At 41.6% G+C, this 24,295-nt stretch overlaps 1 protein-coding gene across 2 annotated transcripts in view; it reads right to left on the bottom strand.

The window, feature by feature from the left end:
* Window positions 1-24,295, bottom strand: part of LTBP1 (latent transforming growth factor beta binding protein 1) — a 365,237-nt gene that overhangs the window by 47,693 nt on the left and 293,249 nt on the right. For both annotated transcript variants that reach the window (XM_044292462.1, XM_044292464.1), the window contains 7 exons: window positions 20,729-20,851; window positions 18,667-18,786; window positions 16,834-16,959; window positions 13,821-13,943; window positions 9,990-10,112; window positions 2,219-2,344; window positions 602-727 (listed from right to left, as the gene is read on the bottom strand). In XM_044292462.1, coding sequence (XP_044148397.1) covers window positions 602-727; window positions 2,219-2,344; window positions 9,990-10,112; window positions 13,821-13,943; window positions 16,834-16,959; window positions 18,667-18,786; window positions 20,729-20,851 — 867 coding nt within the window. The remainder of the gene's footprint in view (window positions 1-601; window positions 728-2,218; window positions 2,345-9,989; window positions 10,113-13,820; window positions 13,944-16,833; window positions 16,960-18,666; window positions 18,787-20,728; window positions 20,852-24,295) is intronic.

The following is a 24,295-nucleotide window of genomic DNA, read 5'->3' as shown; positions in this document are numbered from 1 at the left end:
ACCCACAAAGTTAAATGTAAATGTATTTTTGGCCTAGTGTCCAGTGCAAAAACGACAGGATTTTAGGATTTCTTAGGAACATGGTTAAAAGTAAAAACAAATCAAAATCACCAAAAATTAAAAACAAAACAAATAAGTTTAGCATAAAAACCTGATATAAGAAATAGATTTTTTATGATAACACATTCCTTTCAAATGGGTTATCTCATCAAGAAAATATTTTTCGTGATTAGCCGATTACTGTGGACACGTCCACTTAAACATGTCATACACTATCGCCAGGGATGATATGGCTTGTCATATATTTTACATGCCAACTATGTCATAGACAGGCCAAATCATCCACAGCAAAAGCTGCTCTTTCCATGCTGAGACATGGTGTCCCAAGCCCTAAACCCCTTCATCGGTCCCATATGCCCAGTGAGGCATTTTAAAAGGTTTTCTTACTGAAACAACCCCTTTAAACATGCTGGATAGCGGCAGTATTGTGGCGATTCCTTGAAACCCACTAAGCTTATTATATAGCATATTCTGTTATTAATTAAACATATTGGATCAATGACAATGAAAAACTAGAAACTTCATTTTGAATTTAAAATACCTTCACACGATCTCCCATCAGCAGTGGTAGTAAACCCTTGGTCACAGATACAGTGGAATGAACCAGCATTGTTGAAGCATTTTCCATTTGGAGAGCAAAGTGTTGGATTTTCACACTCATTGATATCTGCAAAGGGTCAAACATTAATATTAAGTTCATAACCCTGTATGAAGGACAAGCCATAAAACCTAGTAAACACCAATGACTTCATGACCTTGATAAATCAGCGTTCAAAAAGGACCTTTTGACTCCATAAGCCATTTTCCTAATGCCACAGGCAAGAACAATTACTTGTGCCGTAAATTCTATGACCTCTATGAGTATGATAATGATAGGGATTAAACTGGTACAGTTAACAGCACTGAATCCGAATTAAAAGTTAAGTTTCAAGAAAACCATAATATAATACATACATACGCAACAATATCCTATCAGTATCAGAAAACCCCTTTAAGCTTCTAATTGGAAGATTTATTATAATGTCTTTGTAAGTAGAATAAGCGATTTATAAGAAAAGGTAATTCTTGTGTAAATATGAGAATGGCAATACTGGATTTGAGCTTGAAGTTCTTAGAAGAGGCATTAAACTGAAGTATACATTAGACAAGACAACTGCTTTAAAATGTTTCACATAACAGCAAAGCTATCTGTACGCTGTTTTGCTGATGAAAACAAACTCAAAAACTGGTGCAACAACTGGGTTACCAAATTTAAGACCAAGGCATTAAGGGTGAAAAATGCATGAAGGAGGCTAAGATTGTTGGTGGTCATTTGGTATATTGCTTTTAAACACGTATCAAAAATGGTTTGATTTGCTGCTTAGAATTGGGCATGCCCATAAGTGAGTGCGGAAAATTGTACATACTCCATGAAATAAATCCCACACTCATACCGAATGTCTATCTTCAGCAGCATGTGAAACACATCTCTACAGTATGTAAAGGTAAGCAACATTTTGTAGAGCAGGCCACTTAACATTGGTGGCAGCCTTTTTTAATACAAACTACTGTGTCTCCATGGTAACAGACTACAAACAAACATTGTGTAGTCTGATTCTACAGTCATACTCCTCTCCATCTGTCCCCTCCCTCTTGCTTTAATACATTCAGTATGTTAGCATATAATAGTAAACAAATGGAAAGGAATATAATGTACATAAAATAGGAATAGACAAGGCTTTTTTGCAATGTGTAACCATGGAGACATATGCTTCAACATAAAAGCTATACACCCAAAACGGTAGATTTTTTTTATTATTATTATTATTAAAGACTATTAGCAACAGTGCTCAGTCTATTTTATTTTTTATTTTAGATGTAGTGGAGAAATACAAAAATGTCTCAAAAAGCAAACATACCCTGTAAAAATGTCTGATATGTTCAATATTATATAAATATTATGGGATTATAAAGATCCATTTCATTTCTAGGCAATATTCTTTCAAATATCAGTCAATTTGACTCTTGGAAGGTTATTTAATTGTCCGTTGTACTTTCAGAAATATTGCTGTGTTATGTCTTTTTCAGCTTGGCTTGCGCAATGTAAACTTATCCTAATATTAATTTAATTCCTCTGCGCAAAGCTGCAAGATTTGTGTTTTCCATAGCTTTACTATACCTTGACACCTTCTTCCATCTATGAGCAAGAAGCCATCTGGACAAGCGCATGTATAAGACCCATCCGTATTGCTACAGCTTCCTCCTCCCTGGCACGCTTCATCCAGCTCCTGGCATTCATCTATGTCTGCAATCAAAATTTTGGCAAACAGATCAATTATTTCATGATCGGGTGGCCCATTATTTTGAAACCACATTACTCTCTAGCTTGATGGAATAGAATTACTTTCTTGAATCTCAATGAACAGAACGCAGAAACGTTGACTTTAGTAAATTGTGCAATTCTGTATGACTATTTCTAGTATTCTTCTGAGTATTCATGATGCACAGTTTAGCTTGGCTCTAGACAGAACTCCAGACTTAAAATATGTGAACAGTCCCTGGTAGGAGCTGCCATGTAAATGTAATTATAATTTCTGAAATGGAAAACACATTCTCCATCAATACAGGCAGGATAGGTTGGATATTTATACCTTCTTGATCAGCTACAGAAAAATTGCAATTAGAAGAGTGAAACGTTGAATCACTGGTCTAGTGTTTAATTTATAGGAAAACTTTCACTATATAAAAGGCAATAACTTCCTCATTTTGACTTCTCAAATATTTAATACTCATTTAGTTCAAAACAAGTATATGAAGATATAAGTCACCTCTCATACACTGTCAACATTGCATACAATTTATTCCCATAACTTTTTTCGTGTTTTGATGTCCACTGGCATTAATGTCCAGATAAAATGTTAAGCTTTGGAATGGCACATATTTATTTTTTATTTCAAAATATTCTGGTGGGCAGACGGCACTTTCTCATAGTAATAACAAAGAATCACCTGCGCAGAATTGCATAGCGTTCACATAAAATCCAGAGAACCGGTAAACTCTGGGCTGTTTATTCATTTATTTTATTTTCTCTGCTTTTTTCTGTTTTATTTATTATTATTAAAAGGTGTTGGGGAAGAAATAGTTACATATAGTTACGAAGGTTGAAAAAAACCACATGGGTCCATCAAGCTCAACCTTTCTCAGGGCTCTTTCACACTTGCGTTGTCCGGATCCAGCATAGAGTTCCGTCTTCGGGGCTCTATGCCGGAAGAATCCTGATCAGTTTTATCCTAATGCATTCTGAATGGACAGTCCGTCCTTCAGGATGCATCAGGATGTCTTCAGTTCCGGACCGGAACGTTTTTTGGCCGGAGAAAATACCGCAGCATGCTGCGCTTTTTGCTGCGGCCAAAAATCCTGAACACTTGCCGCAAGGCCGGATCCGGAATGAATGCCCATTGAAAGGCATTGATCCGGATCCGGCCTTAAGCTAAACGCCGTTTCGGCGCATTGCCGGATCCGACGTTTAGCTTTTTCTGAATGGTTACCATGGCTGCCGGGACGCTAAAGTCCTGGCAGCCATGGTAAAGTGTAGCGGGGAGCGGGGGAGCAGTATACTTGCCATCCGTGCGGCTCCCGGGGCGCTTCAGAGTGACGTCAGGGCGCCCCACGCGCATGGATGACGTGATCGCATGGCACGTCATCCATGCGCACGGGGCGCTCTGACGTCATTCTGGAGCGCCCCGGGAGCCGCACGGACTGTAAGTATACCGCTCCCCCGCTCCCCACTACTACTATGGCAACCAGGACTTTAATAGCGTCCTGGGCGCCATAGTAACACTGAACGCATTTTGAAGACGGATCCATCTTCAAATGCTTTCAGTTCACTTATGTTTTTCCGGATCCGGCGTGTAATTCCGGCAAGTGGAGTACACGCCGGATCCGGACAACGCAAGTGTGAAAGAGGCCTCAGATATATAATACCACATTAGTTAGGTTAATTATAACTATCAATGTAATTTACTATTAGATAAGCATCTTACCCCTTTTCAACTGCTGACATAGTATCTACTACAAAACAAGTAGAGTGTAGAGATGGGTGGCGCTGCCGTGTGTCTATCCGTTACGTATCGATCCCCTCTAACGCTCTGTCTATATTCAAATAGTATACCTGGTGCTCAGCCAATGTCCAAAGTGCTAACAATAGTTCTATATAGAAGTAAAAAAAAAGGCGGCACTCACCACTGTAGAATATACGCTCCTTTATTCTTCCACATATTAAAACATCGGGGCTGAAGCAACATGCACAGTTTCACAGCAAGTGAAGCGGCGACGGGTCAGTGGCCAGAGGAAGCGCAAACTTGCTGTGAAACTGTGCATGTTGCTTCAGCCCCGATGTTTTAATATGTAGAAGAATAAAGCAAGGTATATGCTACAGTGGTGAGTGCCGCCTTCTTTTACTTCTATATACAACTATAGTATCTACTACTTCTATTTAAAGGGCATCTGTCAACAAATTTGAACCTATGAAACTGGTTGACCTGTTGCATGTGCACTTGGCAGCTGAAGGCATCTGTGTTGGTCCAGTGTTCATATGTGCCCGCATTGCTGAAGAAAATGATGCAAATGGGCCTCTAGGAGCAACGGGGACCTTTCCTTTTATATCTACAGGTTAAACTTTGGTTCTTGTCACAAGAAGACGTAAAAGTGCTTTGCACTATTAAAAGGCTTTCAGGGGTTACTTTTGAGTAATGTACTTCTTGGCGAGAGATAGCTGACTACTAGACATGCCTCTGCAATGCACTGAAAGACATTTTGCCCCATTGACAGATTTTGAGAGGGGGTGCATCATTGGGCTGAGAGAAGCAGGATGGTTGTTTTGATGAACTGCTCACCATCTAGGCCATTTTCACATTGCTGTTAGTAGGTGTTGGGAGCAGTGGTTATGTGAGGGCACACACAGCAAACAGGCTCCACCAGACCACCAGTACAGAGGACTGTTTGTTCTGCTTACAAGCACATGCAGCTTCCACAGTTTTGTTGTCCACCATCCAGACACAGATAGCACCTTCAGTATACACCCATCTCTGCCCAGACCATTTCCAGGTGATCAGCAGTAGCAAATCTTGTGTCATGGCTCCCATTACATGTTCTGCCATTGACACGGTAGCCATTGACAGCCAGCAACCATCGCCTTCGTTTGCAGTGGTCTCAAAATTGAGAAACTTAGACTGCTATAGACTGGTGCCATATCATCTTTAGTCATGAATCCAGGCTCTGTTTGGGATCCAATGACTGTCCGAGTATGGAAGCCTTATGGTAAACGCTTCAATCATGCCTTTTCTGTGGAGCGACACACTCCCCCAAACTGCTGGTGTGATGATCTGGGCAGCCATCACATATGACAGTCAATCACCGCTAGTAGTGATTTGAGGAACACTAACAGCGATATGTACAGGAAATCCTGTGGCCACATGTGTTGCCTCTAATGGCAGGGCTTTCAAATGCCACTATTCAGCACAATAATGCTCGGCTACACACAGCAAGGGACACTAGCTTTGGCAACCTAAAAGTTACATAGTTAATACGGTTGAAAAAAAAGACATAAATCTATCAAGTTCAACTAAGGGAAGTGAGACTCAGGTTTCTACACGTTTTCATAAGCATTAATGTTATTTACTTTTAAGAATCCATCTAAAGCCTTTTTAAAACTGTCCACTGTTCCTGCTGTGACCACGTCCTGAGGAAGTCTATTCCACAGATTCACAGTTCTTACAGTAAAGAAGTTTTTATGCTTCCGGAGACTGAACTTTTTCTTCTTCAGTCGACGGCAGTGTCCCCGACATGGAACAGTTTTTCACTGTATTTTTTTTGTATGGACCATTTATATATTTGTATAGGTTAATCATGTCCCCCCTTAGACGTCTCTTCTCAAGACTAAATCAATTAAATTCTTTTAATCTTTCTTCATAACTAAGACCCTCCATGCCCCTTATCAGTTTAGTCGCTCTGCTCTGTACTTTTTCCAGCTGCAGAGCGTCCTTTATATGGACTGGTGACCAGAACTGAACTGCATATTCCAGAAGTATGCAGTCTCTACAGGACCAGCTGCAAAATCTGTGGGCAAATGTGCTGAAAGATACCACAAGGAACCTGTATGCCTCCATGCCCTACCATATCTGATCTTGTATCCAAAAAGAAAAGGGTTTTGTGTGCCATTTCTGAACATTTATCTTTTTAAAGCTGCAGTCCCAAATACCGGGAGTAGGTCCGGTCCTATAAAATCTGAACAATACACATAAAAAAGTATGGTTCTGCACTAAATGTTTCTTAGGTAGAGCATTATTCACAAGCAGTTACTTCTCCAGAGGCCGTTCCTTTTTAGTCCCTGGCTTCCGACCTCTTCAGTCACTGAACCAACCGACAACAGAAACCTTTTTTTTTTGGGGCTCTTCAAAAAAGGAAACAGATATTGTGGAGACCCGCAAGTATAAAACTTCTCTGTATTATATTGTACTTACAAGATCATTACTTGTAACATCGCGTATACAATTAGTATCTCAGCCCAACCCGGGTTTTGCTACCAGCTTAGTCTGGGGCGTCTGCATTTTATCTGTTTCCTTTTTTGAAGGGACAAAAAATAGGTTTATGTTACCAGTTGGTTCAGTGACTGAAGAGGTCGGAAGCCAGGGACTAAAAAGGAACGGCCTCTGGAGAAGTAACTGCTTGTGAACAATCCTCTACCTAAGAGACATTTAGCGCGGACCCATACTTTTTTTATGTGTATTGTTCTGATCTTGTATCCAAGCTAGAGGAAGCCACCAGGATACTAGAGCCTTCTTTCAATCGGACAGTTATCCTTTTGAACTTGTCCTTTTGCTCTAATATCATAATCACTTACATATATCATCATTACATTCAAACGTAGAACGTTTCAGTCCATTCCAACAACTTCTTGGTGCATTTTATTTTGTCTATGAGTGTACCAAAAGCACCATACATAAGAAGCCTCTTCATCACAATGATATGGCAGGTATCAATGCAACAGCTAGAACATAATGTTCAAATTTCCTATTTTGTGTAAAAAAATATCACAATGCATGTTAGCATAAGAGCATGGTTAACATGCCAAAAATATTATGCACCAATTTCATAAATCTGGTGCAAATTACTTTAAATTCCTGCACGTTATATGTAAGGAAAACTATTGCAGCCTATATTTTTCAGTAAAGGTGGTGCAAAAAAAAGTCACATGCATTTATGCTGGATCATTTATATGATCTACGGTATGTTCAGTAACTCAATTCGCTGCAGGAAATTTATTTGCCCATCCTGCGTGGAAGACGTGATCAGGCTCCTTATAGTGAGTGTGTAGAAATATGGTACAACAGTAGTAATGCTGATTTTAGCCTTTGGTAAGAAAAATACATATAAAATATATAATGTCTGATGGAATCACGGATTTAGGGAGCATTCACACAACCGTATTTTTCTTCTGCGTCCGTTCCGCAATTTTTGCGGACAATGCACGGAGCCATTAATTTCTATGAGTCCGCAAAAGTTGCGGAATGCCTTTGATTGTCATCCGTGTGTAATTTCTAAGCTGTTTATATTCTATGTAGAACAGTTCTCAGTTACTTGCAATGTTGCCCTCAAATCCACAAAATGGCCATTAGAAAGCAATTAGACAGCAGACGGCACACTGGATTCAATCAGCATTGAGATTTTAGAGAGTGCCTCTTAAAAGGATTCTGTTATGATGTTTGCTCTACATAATTCATCTGTCATTGCAGAAAACACATGGGAAATGAGTAGGAGCGTACCATCAATGCCCCCCAAGCAGCTGTTTATAATACGCTTTCTGTCTGTTTTCATTAGACATCATATGTACAATGGTGAAACTCTGTGTAATGTAAACTAATTGTTGGGAGACATTGCGGCCTTTTGTGTTTCTTTTCATTCATTTGTTAATGTAAACCTACCATATGTTTTAAGATTTTCAAAGCGTTCCCAATGAAAGTGGGATATTTCAGAAAACTAGTATATATATGGTTCACTGAACTGTACTATACAAAATGATTTTTAACCCCTTAATAACTGCTGATAGGCTGCATTTTATGGCTCTAAATGGCCAAATCAGCAGAAGGGCTGATTTGAGTAGTTTTACCCCTTAGATTCCACAGTCAATAGCAATCGCGGCATGTAAGTGTTTTAGAGGGAGGGATCTTCCTTTGTCTCCCATCAACACCCTGCAGATGAGATTGTGTGGTGGTGCAAATGAGATCTGCATGGCAGCCTGGGGCCTAATGAAGACCCTAGGCCTTTCCTGCAGTGTATTTCTAGCAGGCTGTGTCTATCTGGCACAGACTGTTGGTCTCTGTCAGTATAGCACTGAAAGTATAATATATTGTACTGCATAAGCAGTACCAGTGTATTATCAAAGAGTTGAAAGGATCATCTGTGGGGTTTAAAAAAAGTTTAAAAAAATAAGTTTTATTAAATAAATTAATACAATCTCCAAGTTAAAAAATACACCCTTTTCCCACTTGAAAAGTTGCAAAAATATCCCCACACACACACACCTGTTCTCCATGCATTTATTGAAGGTCATTTGGCACCAGGAGAGGTAAAATACAGAGTGGGCTCAGCATGCATGTGGAACCTGTGTTCCCTGAATTTAATGGAGGCCAATATGGCACCAGTGGAGGTAGCATTTATGTAGGTTCATGTCCTAAAAATATTGCCTTGCTGCCGGCGGACAGGCACAAATAATTTTGTACAAAATTATTGTGCCAACAAGCTAACATTTATAACATAACATTAGCAATTGTACATTTTTTATAGTGAGTATGGCACTTTTGTGCAGTATTTACTTTATTATTTGTGTTTGCAGAGTGCTGTTGTATTGCTTTTCTGCTTTTAACCATATTTTAGGTCCGTGTCCGAGCCACTTTTTTTGCAGTTTGGGCGATGACCCATTAATTTCTATGAGACCATAAAAAATGCAGACAGCACATGGATGTCATCCACGCTGTCCGAATCGATGTGTCTGTCCCCCAAATTATAGAACATGTCAAATTCTTGTCCATTTTGTGGACAAGAAAAGGCATTTCTACTACTAAGGGCTCTTTCACACTTGTGTTCTTTTCTTCCGGCATAGAGTTCCGTCGTCGGGGCTCTATGCCAGAAGAATCCTGATCAGTTTTATCCTAATGCATTCTGAATGGAGAGAAATCCGTTCAGGATGCATCAGGATGTCTTCAGTTCCAGACCGGAACGTTTTTTGGCCTGAGAAAATACCGCAGCATGCTGCGCTTTTTGCTCCGGCCAAAAATCCTGAACACTTGCCGCAAGGCCGGATCCGGAATGAATGCCCATTGAAAGGCATTGATCCGGATTCGGCCTTAAGCTAAACGTCGTTTCGGCGCATTGCCGGATCCGACGTTTAGCTTTTTCTGAATGGTTACCATGGCTGCCGGGACGCTAAAGTCCTGGCAGCCATGGTAAAGTGTAGTGGGGAGTGGGGGAGCAGTATACTTACCGTCCGTGCGGCTCCCGGGGCACTCCAGAGTGACGTCAGGGCGCCCCAGGCGCATGGATGACGTGATCAATAGCGTCCTGGCTGCCATAGTAACACTGAACGCATTTTGAAGACGGATCCGTCTTTAAATGCTTTCAGTTCACTTGCGTTTTTTCGGATACGGCGTGTAATTCCGGCAAGTGGAGTACACGCCGGATCCGGACAACGCAAGTGTGAAAGAGGCCTAAGCCTGTGAAAAATGCGCCATGCAAACAGCTGCTATTCATATTTTGTGGATCTAGTTTGCAGACCAAAAAATACATATGGTCGTGTGCATGAAGCCTTACATTGACTGAGACTACATCTGCGAGGCTTTGACTGGGATGGGTAGCACACAAGATACTTGGAGAGGCACATGTCTGACTCATACCTTCACATTGGTCTCCAGCAGCAGATAGCTTGTAGCCATCATTACATATACATTTGAAAGATCCTCTGGTATTCCTGCACTGACCATGACCACATAGGCTTCTATCTTCACATTCATCAATATCTGAAGAAAAGGAGAAAAAACTGTAGTTATTAAAATAATATTTTCTAATGATACAAAGTATATTTACCTTTTGCTAAGCATAAGCAGTATAATGTTAAAGGGGGACCATCCTGCCATGGCCAGACATGCGGTGGTAATCATACTTACCTGATCCCTGCCGCTGGGATCTGGATCTGCAGGTCCCAGCCCTCCCTACCTCAACATCCAATGACATCCAATGACCGATGTGGACAATGACTGGGCACGGCAGTGACGTGTCCCCCATGCATCATGTGACCCAGTGACATGATGCATGGGTCAAACATTACTGCTGCGGCCAGTCATTGGCTGCAGCCGTCACATGCATGACCAGCGTCAAATCGAATGTTTACACTGGGAGACCCAGGACTTGCGGCGCCGGTGGGGCAGCGATGGAGTCAGAACCCAGAGGCAGGGCTCAGGTAAGTAGGACTACCACTGAAGGTCTGGCAATGCTAGGGGGTCTGTAAAAAGTGATTTACAACCCCTTTAAGGCTGGGTTTCCATATTCAGGCTTTCTTATGCATCAGGTGTGGATCATAAATGGACAGTAAGTAGTAAGGACATATACTACCTCACTTATTTTTTTTAATCCACATCTGGTTTTGGCTTCAAAAACTTTACGTTACCATGAATAGATATTAATTTAGGGACTGTTCACATAATGTTTTAGCCCTCTGCTAACCACTCCACTAAGGGGAAATATCTGGCTACCCTAAACTGTACACAGATGTATCCCTCAGTAGATTCATTCATTTTAATAAGGCAAACCGAGTCCAAAAGTCTAAAGGTTTGACTGCTTGGGTTTGTTTTAGACTAAGGGAACATAAAGAGTCTCCTGAAAAATGCAGTGAGACTGGGAAATTTTATAAAAATGAATCAGAGAGGCTTTTTTATTTCTCTTTCTGTGAACAGGGTCAGTTCAACTGAAAGATATAATAGGTTTTGCTCGCTATCCTCTCTGTTTCAACTCTCCTTAGAACAATAAGGGGTAGTTCATACTACATTAACGGCCAGTGAATTAACAGGAGGCCAGTGAATTAACAGGAAGCCAGTGAATTAACAGGTGCTGGAGAAGCCTGGTTGCCAGCCTCTTGCCCCAGGATTATGGGCCCTCTCATCAGCCCATGCTAAACTTAAACCCCATGGTGATTTGACTGTGTTTGTAGCATCTGAGCGCTGTTTGGATATTGAGCGCTCAGATCCAAGCCATCTGGGGATATGTTAAATGTCTATATTTACTGTAATGGTTGGGACATTGTATATTTGAATAGTGATGTCTGTCCTATTGTCCCCACGTGTGTATTGGCGATTTTCCTTTGTCCTGAGAGATAATTTAATTACTCCTCGGTTGTCTCCAGGACAGAAGACATTGTTTAAAACTATGTATTCTCCTGCCTGTGATAATTACATCAACCCATTGTGTAAGGTAATTGTATCACAGGCAGAGGGGAGGATTTTGTATGGGAGTGTTTAAACTGTAAAGCTGTAAAGGATTGGCTGCTAGGTCATGTCCTCAGTTCCCAACCAGGTCCACGGGGGTGGTAACCTTGTTGGAAAATGTGTATAAGTCAATGCTTGCGTGTTCAATAAAGAGTTCCTGTTTTACATTTAACATGGAGCCTGGTCTCATGTGTATGGGGATTGTTAAACGCTGTATACTCCCCTGGCTATAACTACTAGCTCTTGTAAGAGCTGTTCCTGCTCTCTGGATTTAGGAGAGGTTCACCCACTGGAGCCTGGAGCTTTGTCCTAGGTCTAGGGTGGGTAGGAGACAGCGAGACCTCAACCAAGCTTCGGCGGTTCGTGGGGTCTGCAGTGCTTACAGTGTCAAGTGGAGTGCTTGGAGTCCTCGGGAAGCACTAGGAGCACCTATCAACGGAGGTACCCGGTCGGGGTGCCAGGAGATCCGTTACATTGGTGGCAGCAGTGGGATGGCGTCCTAGTGAGAGGAGGAGCAGCTCGGAGACACCGTTCGTGGATTTACAAAATTGAGGGCAACGCTAGTATCCGTACAGCGCCCCTTGCTGCAGCAGGATGGAATCGGCTAGTCTTCAAACAGCGTTCCACTACGAGGAGGAGGATGACCAGGACTGGAGGGATGCAGTCTGGAAAGGCGTCTGGCACGAGGCCCTGGAAGATGTACAGCGTCGGCGGAGCGAGTGTCTCCCCAGTGAGGAGCAGCAGTTGCGGATGCGAGTGGCCCTGCAAATGCCCCTTCTGGGACAGAAGCCCCTGGATGAGTGGGTGGGAGAACTCGAGAGTCTGGTATGGAAGGAGCTTTGGTTAGACGACACCTACCAGGCACTCTGGTGGTATGTGATTCAGCACCCCCCCCTGGATGGCTGAGCACGACATACCCGAGGGTGAAGATTATGATGGCCCTGGCCTGTTGTTTGAGGCCTTCGCAGATGCTGGAGAGTCCCGGTTCTGGGATATCTATGACTACAGGGAGGCTATGCATGATTGGGCTACAGCGAGAGAGGTGAGACAAGACCTGGCATCTCTAGTGACAAAGGAGTGGGAGCTGGAGCTGGATTACCAATACTTCTTCAGCTCAATTCGGCCCCAATATACACTGCCAGAGAGCTGGGTGGCAGTCCCAGACCTACAACCCTACAGCTGGGAAGACCCAACTAAAGTATCCCCTGCTTCAGTACCAGCTACAGAGGTAGGGGACCTCATAGACTGGTCCTGGGGGGAACCCCATATCGCAGGTGGAGATGGGACCAAGATCTCTCCACCGGCCCTACAGGGACGCGGGGCAGTTGGCCCAGATCCCCAACGGCAGCCGGAGTTTCAGGGAGTAGGGACAGTCAGTCCTGCTCCCCAGCGGCAGTATGTTTTACAGGGAATTGGGAGCACAGTCTCCATTCCCCATCAGCCGTGTGATTTACAGGGAATTGGGAGCCCAGTCTCCATCCCCCAGCGGCAGTTTAACGCACCAGGGGGAGACAGTAAGCCCCACAACCGTGCAGATGGGACTGTGGTCTCTGCACTCACAGCACAGGGGGTAGGGACAGTCAGTCCTGTCCCCCAGCAACAGGGCTGTTTAGCCAAAGGGGAGACAGTCGGTCTCCCCCACAGCAGCATGGTGGTCTATCTAAAGGGGAGCTAGTCGGTCTCCTTGTTGGAAAATGTGTATAAGTCATAAGGCCGAAAAAATACATTTGTCTATCCAGTTCGGCCTGTCATCCTGCAAGTTGATCCAGAGGAGGGCAACAAAAAAAAAAACTGTGAGGTAGAAGCCAATTTTCCCCACTTTAGGGGAATAAAAAATTCCTTCCCGACTCCAATCAGTCAATCAGAATAACTCCCTGGATCAACAACCCCTCTCTAGTAGCTATAGCCTGTAATATTAAATATTCATGAAAACAAAAACATCATCCTTTTAAAGTTTATTTTCTTAATGCCCTCAGAATACCATCATAGAGATAACAGGAGTGTGTTCTGATCTTATAAATACACAGATCATGTATATATGACTAAAATGCAATATATTGGTTGCTACAGAGACTAGTAAATTCATTTTGTAAAAAAATTGGCAAACAATACAAGAGCTTTGATCAGTTCTCCATGGCAACCAATAAGAGACCAATGTGCGGGTCCCAAGGACTTTAAAATCTAAAATAGTATTACATTTATAAAATGTTATATTATACAGAACAAGCAGAACACCAGAATACATACCATCACATCTGTCCCTAGCTGGGCTCAACTGATATCCTTGGTTGCAGGAGCACAAAAAGGAACCTTCAGTGTTTTGGCACTTGCCATTTAGACATAAGTTACCCAGCTGACATTCATCAATGTCTATAAAAAATAAATGATAAAGGAATAATTATTTAAATAATCAAATAGTTTTATTATCTACAAACTCAGAGAACACATTAGGTAAATCCTTTAAAAAGTTTGTTGAACTGCATCTAGTGAACAGTAGTGGCCCCATGATCACTAGATGGCCTCCATAACTTCTTTACAAGAAAGGGGACATGAAGCTAGTTATGTGATTACTTTTGGCCACTCAACCGAAAATGCTCTCTAAGGCTAGGGCTACACCTCAACATGTGTCGTGAAAAAAGGGTAGGACTACACTGTGACGTATGTCATACAACATTTCTTAATGATAGTCAATGATGTAGCACTCCAATACGCTGCGACAGCCACACAACAATCCAACTTTCCTGCGACACATGTCACTGTGAAACCCCAGCCCAGGCATGGCCAACCTGTGGCTCTCCAGCTGTTGTAAAACTACAACTCCCACAATGCTCTGCTGTAAGCTGATAGCTGTTGGCAGTTTGGGCATGGGAGTTGGAAGTTGTAGTTTTGCAACAGCTGGAGAGCCTCAGGTTGGACATCCCTGCCCTAGCCTAATAGCCTCTCAGTACAGATCTTAGGCTTTATTGATAGGCTTTCAGGGTATCTAATTTAAAGAGATGTGAAGCAACAATGTAAACTACACTCATTTTCAGAATTAAAGGGGTTGTCCCACAAAAAAATAAAAATCTATATTTTTAAACCAGCACCTAGATCCGAATACTTTTGTAATGGCATGTAATTAAAGGGAGTCTGTCACCAGATTGTGACCTTATAGACAGCTTACATAGTGCTCTAGCATAGCAGTCTATGATTCTAATGGTACCTTTGATGTTTGCTTGTGAAGTTCCCCCAAGGCAAAAACTGACTTTTATTCAAGGGCTCGCAAGTGCCCAGGGAGGGGTTCACCTCGTTGGAGCCCAGGCTGTTCTGCCTATTTTCGCCATATCCCCGCCCCAGCCTCTTCCTCTGCCCGCCCCGCTCTTCCTTTGCGTCCTCCTTCTCTGCAGCGAGATCCCGCGCCTGCGCTATCCATTGCTTGGCCGGGGCATGCGCACTGCGATACCCATTGTGGGTGTCTCTGAACCGCCTCCCCGCCGCTGTTTCTCGCCGTTGGCCGGCGCATGCGTAGTAGCTACTGCGATGCCGTGCCCAGAATGGGCATCGCAGTGCGCATGCCCCGGCCAAGCAATGGATAGTGCAGGCGCGGGATCTCGCTGCAGAGAAGGAGGACGCAAAGGAAAAGGGGGCGGGCAGAGGAAGAGGCTGGGGCGGGAATATGACGAAAAGAGGCAGAACAGCCTGGGCTCCAACGAGGTGAACCCCTCCCTGGGCACTTGCGAGCCCTTGAATAAAAGTCCGTTTTTGCCTTGGGGGAACTTCACAAGCAAACATCAAAGGTACCATTAGAATCATAGACTGCTATGCTAGAGCACTATGTAAGCGGTCTATAAGGTCACAATCTGGTGACAGACTCCCTTTAAAAATTTTGTATAGCTGCTGAGTTATTCAATACATTTTATCAGTATAGCACCACCTGCTGTTTGTTCTTTTGCCTATTTCTCCACCCACCTCAGTAACATCACTGAGGTGGGGGGGACACATGCTCAGTTTCATCCGTCAAATCATACCAGCCATACTGAAGCTGTGACAGTTACAGGGAGAAAGCTGCAGCAGAAAGGACAAGCCCTCTGAGAAAGCGCACGCTCACTGAGCTGTGATTGAGAGAGAGAGCAGAAAGGACACACACCCTGAGCTACCAGCTTTACATAAATGTAGCAGAGCAACTGAAGCAGTGAATGAGGAGAGCTCTGGATCCATGGGAGGTACAGGATTTGTTAGAAAGGGATTGTCATTTACTATAAGAAGCCTGATTTTAATTCTTTACATTAATCATGGGATAAACCATTTAATGTTCATTGTCTGTGTTTGTATATATACCCATGAATAAATACGACTAGACCAACAATTTGGCTGATTCAACAAAGAATGCGTGGCCAAAGTAAGAATCAATCAACAAAACGGAGATGTGTTGCTCCAATGGAGCGGTACATTATAAAACAGGGTAAAGCTTCCTTTCCATTCCTAAGGAGAGAGGCTCACAGGATGGCGGTGTGCTGTAACAGGCACAACACCAATGTAGTATGCGGGAAAGACCTCAGCTGTTCCATATCCTTTCCTAGTGGGATAACTGCCCTGCTCTGTGCAACATATCAATTGTGGAGTCCAGAAAGGTAAAACAATGGATGATCTGTTGGGGGCGTTCATTAGGTCATGAAAAGATGCAAAGTTGTATTTTTTGTGAACACTCCTTGTGTTGTTTTTGTTGTAGATTATACAATTTGGGTGTAAAATCACTGTTTTGGTCAGATTGTACATTATGTGGGTCACTCTTGAAATATGTAATCTACAATATAAATGACTCTACAAGCGTCTTAACATGAAATTACAACTTTGCAGCCTTTTGGCACCTAACAGATCATCCATTGTTTTCCCTCTGTGCATCCCAACTCAATTCAAGTGATAATCGATGATGAAAATCTGTTCCATCAGGCTTGAACATTTATTCTTGATCTCTACTTGTTTTTGTTAAGTGTGTAACAACAATAAGGGTTTCACAATTACTACAGTCAAAACATTCCAGAACGCCCATCTGCTCATGACCAAATCTGTTTCTAGAACTGCCTTGAGGGAAACTATGATCCAATCTCACCAGTACAAAACAAATCTGGTTTGACATCAGTTGGTAAAGTCTGCCATTCACAAATGGAACCAGATGGATCTGTTAGTCACTAGCCTTCTTCTACATTCTTACCAAATCCAGACCTTACCCTTCTTCCAAAAATACATACAAATGGAATGCTGAAGTGGAACATCTAATTACCAATGCACTGTTTGCTGTCAGAGGTTGACTCAAATCCTGGTCGACATGTGCACATGTATGATCCCTCCAGATTGGAGCAGTCACCATTGGCACACAACGATGTGTCTTCTTGGCACTCATCAACGTCTACAAGTTAAAGGAAAAATGAAGGTCAGTAAAAAACAAAAACATAAGGTACAAATGTGCAGACATGTAGGAATGTCACTTTCATTAGTCAGTCAGGCACAGTGCCAGCAAATTTATTTACAGGCTACATTGGAAACAAAATCTGCTTGCAATTTTCATATTTTTATAAAGTGCTCATCAAGGAAAGCCTACAGTGGTTGTATTTTCTGGCTTTACTATAGCACAAGACAATATTTAATAACACAGATCACATATCTGTTCAATAACAGGAAAACACGTGAAAAATGAAATGCGGGGTGTTTATTGCACATTGAAATGTTTTAATGATTATCTCAGATGTAAATATCAGAATCCCCTCGCCTTGCGGGTATCAAATAAAGGGTACAGCTCAGATTCTAAGGCAAATGGGCAAATCTGTTCAACAGAATACTTTCTACAAAAGCAGCTGCAGAGGAGAGAAGGAGGCTTGGCAGCCATGTGGGTGCTTTGGGCTCCTAGGATTGTGATTCTTACATTCACAGCTATGTATGGAGCTTAGGGGGTCATTTATTATACTGAAGTACACCTAAATTAGGCGTATTTCAGGAACAGATGGCAGTGCAACGGTTAGTTGCACCACTATTTGTGTCTTCCCCCCCACTCACACCAGGTCTAAAATTGTGGGTGTGGCGTCGGCGGGGACGGTCTCAGCAGGCCCGTCTCATTTACCATTTTCTATGCCTGTTTTAGGCGTAGGAAAAAGTCTAAATGTAAGACAGCTAGGAAACTGCCTTACATTTAGAACTGGCGCTTGATGCGCCTGCGCCTCTTCAAAACTTCAGGGAATCCTCCGCCATCTATGGTGCGTCTAAGACTTGTGCCGTATAAACTGGGATCTGCCGCCCCAAAATAATCTGAATGGGAACAATCAATCTCTTTTCCTCATACAGCAGAGGTAACTTATGTATGTAAATGTGTCTCTCACCTCTGCTAACTGAACAGAAAATTATCAGGAATGTTCGAAATACACGCCTGCACAGATGGCCTATGTAAAGGGGCCTTTAATTTGAACTGACCTAGCAGTTTTGTTAAAATCTGTATTGATTAGCTCCAGTGCTGGAGTCCACACAATATAGTGTGCGCTATATGCACGAGGTCCCTGATCTCCCTCCCCACTGACTGCAACCAGAAAAAGGCTGTCAATCAGCACGGAGAGAGCAGGGACCTCATGAATTGTGTATTGTGCATTACTGGAGCTATCCAATACCAATTTTAGCAAAACGCCTTGGTCAATTCAAGAAAATGACCCAGTATTTTGCCACGGGTATCTGACCCTAGTTTTTGCTGTCCTTTAAAATGATACCCTGAAAAGTGTGTAATCAGAAAGAAGGGTTAACCTGGCCAAGAAGTGGTTAAAAAATCTTTTTTTTACATAGGTTAGTTTCTTTCAAACCAATGATTGTAATAAACATGCTGTAAAAAAACAAACAAAAAAAACCTATAATGCCCTAGAATCCTTAAAATCCTGAACTATGAGGCATATGCAGTTATGCAGTTGTCAGTGATTGCTCCCACTACTTCTTATAAATTCCACACCGAAGCATTAATGCAGGCTCTACACTGACTGCATGATGTTCTGCAAACGACATCCATAAGCTCTACGATTCTACAACGCTCTTCATTTTTACTGACATCTCTATAAACCCCTTGATTATAATTTAAACTTACCATAACACTGTCCATTAGATCCTCTGAACCCATCAGGGCAAGGCACACATGCAAACGAGCCAGGGTTATTGACACATCTGTCATATGGACATGTGGTTGGGACCAAGCATTCATCAATATCTGAAATTTAAAAATATATATATTATAACTTCAAAAAAATGGAACTCCTTATTGTGTAACATGCTGTATTACTTCTGAAAGAACGCTGCTGGGAAAAGCTTCAATAAAAAGGGAAATACAGAGTTAAACCAAACTTACAGCCACAATCTGTCTCCAATCTCCCAAGGCTTTAGAGATTTTCCTGCCAAATATATAAGTCACGGCAATAAGCCTTCGTTCACATCACCGTTCAGCCTTTCCGTTCTCCTGCTCCGTTTAGGAGCAGGAGAACTAAAAGAACGGTGAAGGCACATAACTGAGCCAAACGGAGCCTAAGGACCCCATAGACTATAATGGGGTCCGTTATGTTTCCACTCAGAAGATGATTTTGGAGCGGAGACAAAAGTTGTGGATGCAGGACATTATAGTCTATGGGTCCTAAGGGCTCAGTTATGTGCCTTCTCTGTCTTTTCCGTTCTCCTGCTCCTAAACGGAACAGAAAGGCCGAACACTGATGTGAATGAAGCCTAATAGGGGATTGTATGACAATTAAAGGGGATCTGTCACCAGCGACCTCCCTATCAAACTGCCTGCATAGACACATAGCTGTGGCTCACCTGATTAAAGCACTGGCTTTCTTTTGTTGATCCAAGGCTCTGTTCTAAATGATGACATACTAGCTGCCATTAGTACCTCTTGGGGTTGGAAATTCCATAGTATGACTACTCTAACTGTAAAGAACCCTTTCCTGTACTGATGTCTAATATGGTGTTCATCCGGTTCTTTGTACTGACCACACAAAAATTTATACTTTTAAATGGGATCACATGCCATGACATTTAATAATCTAGTTGCCTGTCTTTGACCCCTCTTCAGCTTCCCTGCATTATATAATTTATACAATGCTAAAAACTGAATCTCAATTTCCAGATGTGGTCTTACGAGGGATCACAGACTTTTTGTCTCAATTTTTATACACCAAAAATCTTGACATTGAGTACTGCAGTTTAGACTTTTTTGTCCAAGTCCTTTTCTTGTTATGTTGTCCCCAATTTAATTCCATTCAATGTGTATGCTGCCATATGATTTCTAAGGCCTAGGTGCATTACTTAACATTTATCAACATTAAAATTAATCTGCCGTTTTTATGCCCATGCCACCAGCTCATCTAGATCTGTCCCATTCTCCTGTTCTGATGGAGCAGCAAGTCAATCCTGACCACCGTTCTTGGGATTGATGGGAGTCCCAGTGGTGGAACCGCCAGCGATCAACTAGGGATAGGGGATAACTTATAAACTTGGCACAATCCCTTTAAGAAGAGGTGTCTAAGAGGGGACATGCTTAACTTGTATAAGTATATAAATGGCCAGTACAAAAAATATGGTGAAAAGTGGCTTTATGTAAAGTCCCCTCAAAAAAACAAGAGAGGACTGCCTCCATCTGGAAAAAAATAAATCAGTTTCGAGAGGCGACAAGGCTCCTTTACCATAAGAACTGTGCATCTGTGGAAAAGTCTACCATGGCATCTGGTCACAGTAGGAACAACAGGTGGCTTTAGAGAGGTATATCTATAAATTCCAGTACATTTTGCATGTGAAGAATAGGATTGAGGTTTTTAGTCAGAGAAAACCCTTCCACTAACAGCAGCGGAGCCTATGGCACACTGATAGAGTTTCTGCCTCCTTTCCGAAGGAAGAAACAGAATAAAGGTTAAACACATAGGTGTATCCCTCAACCCTGTTAGAATGCTGAGGGTCCTGCCTGCATCCCCCATTCATTATCAAAGTGCTAACAGAGACAGCTTACAATTCAGCACTGAAATACTGACAATGTCAATATTGCATCGGTAGACACATGCAACCCTAAACTACCCCCCCTCACCCACACCCTCAACATACCTTGCTTGAATGTGATGGACATATGTCTTATTTCAACAGTACAAAAATGCAACTATGTTACTTACCTTCACACTGTTCTCTTCTGTTCATGCGGAAACCAGAGTCACAGTAATGACAACGGAATGATCCAACAGTGTTGATACAAAGCCCATCTGGACATGTATCTGGCCTCAAGCACTCATTCACATCTAAAGCAAAACGTAAAAAATAAAATAATGCATAGATATCAAAACAGATATTACACAAAGTACAAATCTAAACTGTTTACACACTGTTTACACACATGCATTTTTAGTTCATACCAGGGATGGGCAAATCATTTGAATAGTGTGTCCTTTTAGAGCCTGAAGATGTTGGAGCACTGTATCAGAACATGGTAATTCCCTGCACCACTAACCCTGTCACAGGGTGCTGGCGCTGAGCCAATGTAAAAAGTGTCACTTACTGAGCAATGTAAATATCACCATGGGAGATCAGCACTGTAGTTGGGCTCTCACTGTAATGGATGGAAAGGAGATAATTCTGATCCAGAACATGTGATTCCTTAGATGCCATGGTCAATATCAATTATGGCATATAGGCAGTTAATTAAGCAGCTCCCTGTCACTATTGGCTTCCCATGTAAGCAATCATGGGGCACTGATTCACTACCATTGCAGCCAGGGGCCCACTGGCCTGCCGAGACTGTATGCCTATTAGACCGTGCCACAGACACAGCCTAATAGATAGCCTGTCACTGTTACAGTGATAGGCCATGATTAGTTAGTATACAAGGTACTGTATAATAATGCATTATAAATGCCTTTTTTCCAAGTGGGACAAAAAAATAATAATAATAAAATAACTAATAATTTAATAAAGGTAAAAATTTAACCATTGTTTCAGTATATTTTTAACATTGTGTAGGGACAGGGATGTTAAACATTTTTGTAATATAATTTATTAGTGAAAGATGTTCAGTCTTTAGCATTCTACGGAGTTCTGAAGACACCTGTATGTAACATATAGTGGCTTCCAGTCTGCCTTTTGTCACTACTCTAGTCCTTGATTATGTACATGTGCCCTAAATATCACACAGTCTATCTGACTTGTTACACACAGGCGTCTTCATTGATCAGTACAACACTGAAGACAGACTCTCCTTAGTAACACCCAGTTAGGGCTATAATAAGACTCTCAAACCCTGTTTTTTTTAATGAGTTAATAAAAAAAAATCCCTAAAAAGTTGTTCTATTTTGAAAAAGTGGTAAAAAGAAAACCACACAAGCGCACCTATGGTATCACCGTGTTCTCCACCACCCGTACAATAAAATGAACATTATTCAAACCGTCCAGTGAACAAAGTAACAAAAAGAAAAAAAAAAAAAAGAATTGTTTTCTTCCTGTCTCTCACAAAATAAAATTTATATTAATGTCCCATGTAAACCACAATTGTACCAATGAAAACTACATCTTGTCCCGCAAAAACCGAGCCCATATACGGCTATGGTGGAAAAATAATTAAGTTCTGGCTCTTGGAATGTGGCAACATAAAAAGTTATTGTTTTTGCTTGATAGGTGCTATTATTGTGCAAAACACAAATAAATATATTCATATTTGGTATTGCAATGATCGTATTGAGCCATAGAAGGACAGGCTAGTTAGGCAACACCATGAACATCGTAAATTTGAAGCACAATGAACGATGATGGGAATGCTTCCCCCCCTCAAAAAAAAATAAAAAAAAATAACGGTTAATCTATATATTCCAAAATGGTGTAACTAAAACATACAATATGTCCGTAAAAAAAGAACCTGATATGGCTACATGAACAAATAAAGAAAGAAGGTATTGCCACAAAAAAAAAAAATAATCGTGAAAAATTGATAATTGTCCTTAAATTGAAAAAAATAAAGATTATTTTTTGCTATAAATGCCTGTCTCTAGTTTTATAATGATTGCAACAAGACGTTATGTAATGTCTTTGCCATACTGTGATCGTGGTGCACTTTTTACACTATTTGTAAAAGTTGGAAGTTGCATGTAAAAAATATGGCAAAATTCTGTAAATTAACGGTAAACATGTGAAAAGCACAACTTTATTACATTCAAGAAGGATGTTGACTGTGTCAAAGACATCTGCGACACTGCATATTTTAATTGGCATAGTAGGTGCTAAAAGTACCCATCAAAACTCTATGTTTAAGAGTCTAAGCCTTGAATTTGGTACAGAAAACATTGTGGTGTGAGTTCATCATCAGTATGACCTAAATTGTTTGTAATGCTGAGGAACAGTAGGAGACTGATGGAGGGTCTACAATTGAACCAATAAAATCCCATGGCATCCTAGGCTGAAGGATATTTTTGATGTCTGTTCACTGGGTGCACTTAAAGGTTAATTAATGAAACCGTTTTATGATTGTTAAAAGATGCACTCACTCAGGCCAGTCTGGTGGCAAGTCCACCTCAGGGTTGCCAACATGATTATTTATATTTTTCAGGAAAAATTACCAAGCTCATATTTTTTATAAATTGGAAAAACCATATTAAGCCATAAAGTTAGTAAGTGATACATGTCTATAGCCTGGAATACAAATATGAGCACAAAGAAAAGACTATTACAATCCTAATAATCTGTACAAACTGCTCCAGATTAAAATACAGACGTGGACAAAATTGTTGGTACCCTTTGGTCAATGAAAGAAAAAGTCACAATGGTCACAGAAATAACTTTAATCTGACAAAAGTAATAATAAATTAAAATTCTATAAATGTTAACCAATGAAAGTCAGACATTGTTTTTCAACCATGCTTCAACAGAATTATGTAAAAAAATAAACTCATGAAACAGGCATGGACAAAAATGATGGTACCCCTAACTTAATATTTTGTTGCGCAACCTTTTGAGGCAATCACTGCAATCAAACGCTTCCTGTAACTGTCAATGAGACATCTGCACCTCTCAGCAGGTATTTTGGCCCACTCCTCATGAGCAAACTGCTCCAGTTGTGTCCGGTTTGAAGGGTGCCTTTTCCAGACTGCATGTTTCAGCTCCTTCCAAAGATGCTCAATAGGATTGAGGTCAGGGCTCATAGAAGGCCACTTTAGAATAGTCCAATTTTTTCCTCTTAGCCATTCTTGGGTGTTTTTAGCGGTGTGTTTTGGGTCATTGTCCTGTTGCAAGACCCATGACCTGCGACTGAGACCAAGCTTTCTGACACTGGCTAGTACATTTCTCTCTAGAATTCCTTGATAGTCTTGAGATTTCATTGTACCCTGCACAGATTCAAGACACCCTGTGCCAGACGCAGCAAAGCAGCCCCAGAACATAACAGAGCCTCCTCCATGTTTCACAGTAGGGACAGTGTTCTTTTCTTGATATGCTTCATTTTTTCGTCTGTGAACATACAGCTGATGTGCCTTGGCAAAAACTTCGATTTTTGTCTCATCTGTCCACAGGACATTCTCCCAGAAGCTTTGTGGCTTGTCAACATGTAGTTTGGCATATTCCAGTCTTGCTTTTTTATGATTCGTTTTCAACAATGGTGTCCTCCTTGGTCGTCTCCCATGTAGTCCACTTTGGCTCAAACAACGACGGATGGTGCGATCTGACACTGATGTTCCTTGAGCATGAAGTTCACCTTGAATCTC

Source organism: Bufo gargarizans, chromosome 4 (assembly GCF_014858855.1).
Source record: "Bufo gargarizans isolate SCDJY-AF-19 chromosome 4, ASM1485885v1, whole genome shotgun sequence".
Classification (NCBI taxonomy): Eukaryota; Metazoa; Chordata; class Amphibia; order Anura; family Bufonidae; genus Bufo; species Bufo gargarizans.
The sequence above is the reverse complement of the archived record's forward strand: the minus strand, read 5'-3'. Positions and strand labels throughout refer to the sequence as shown.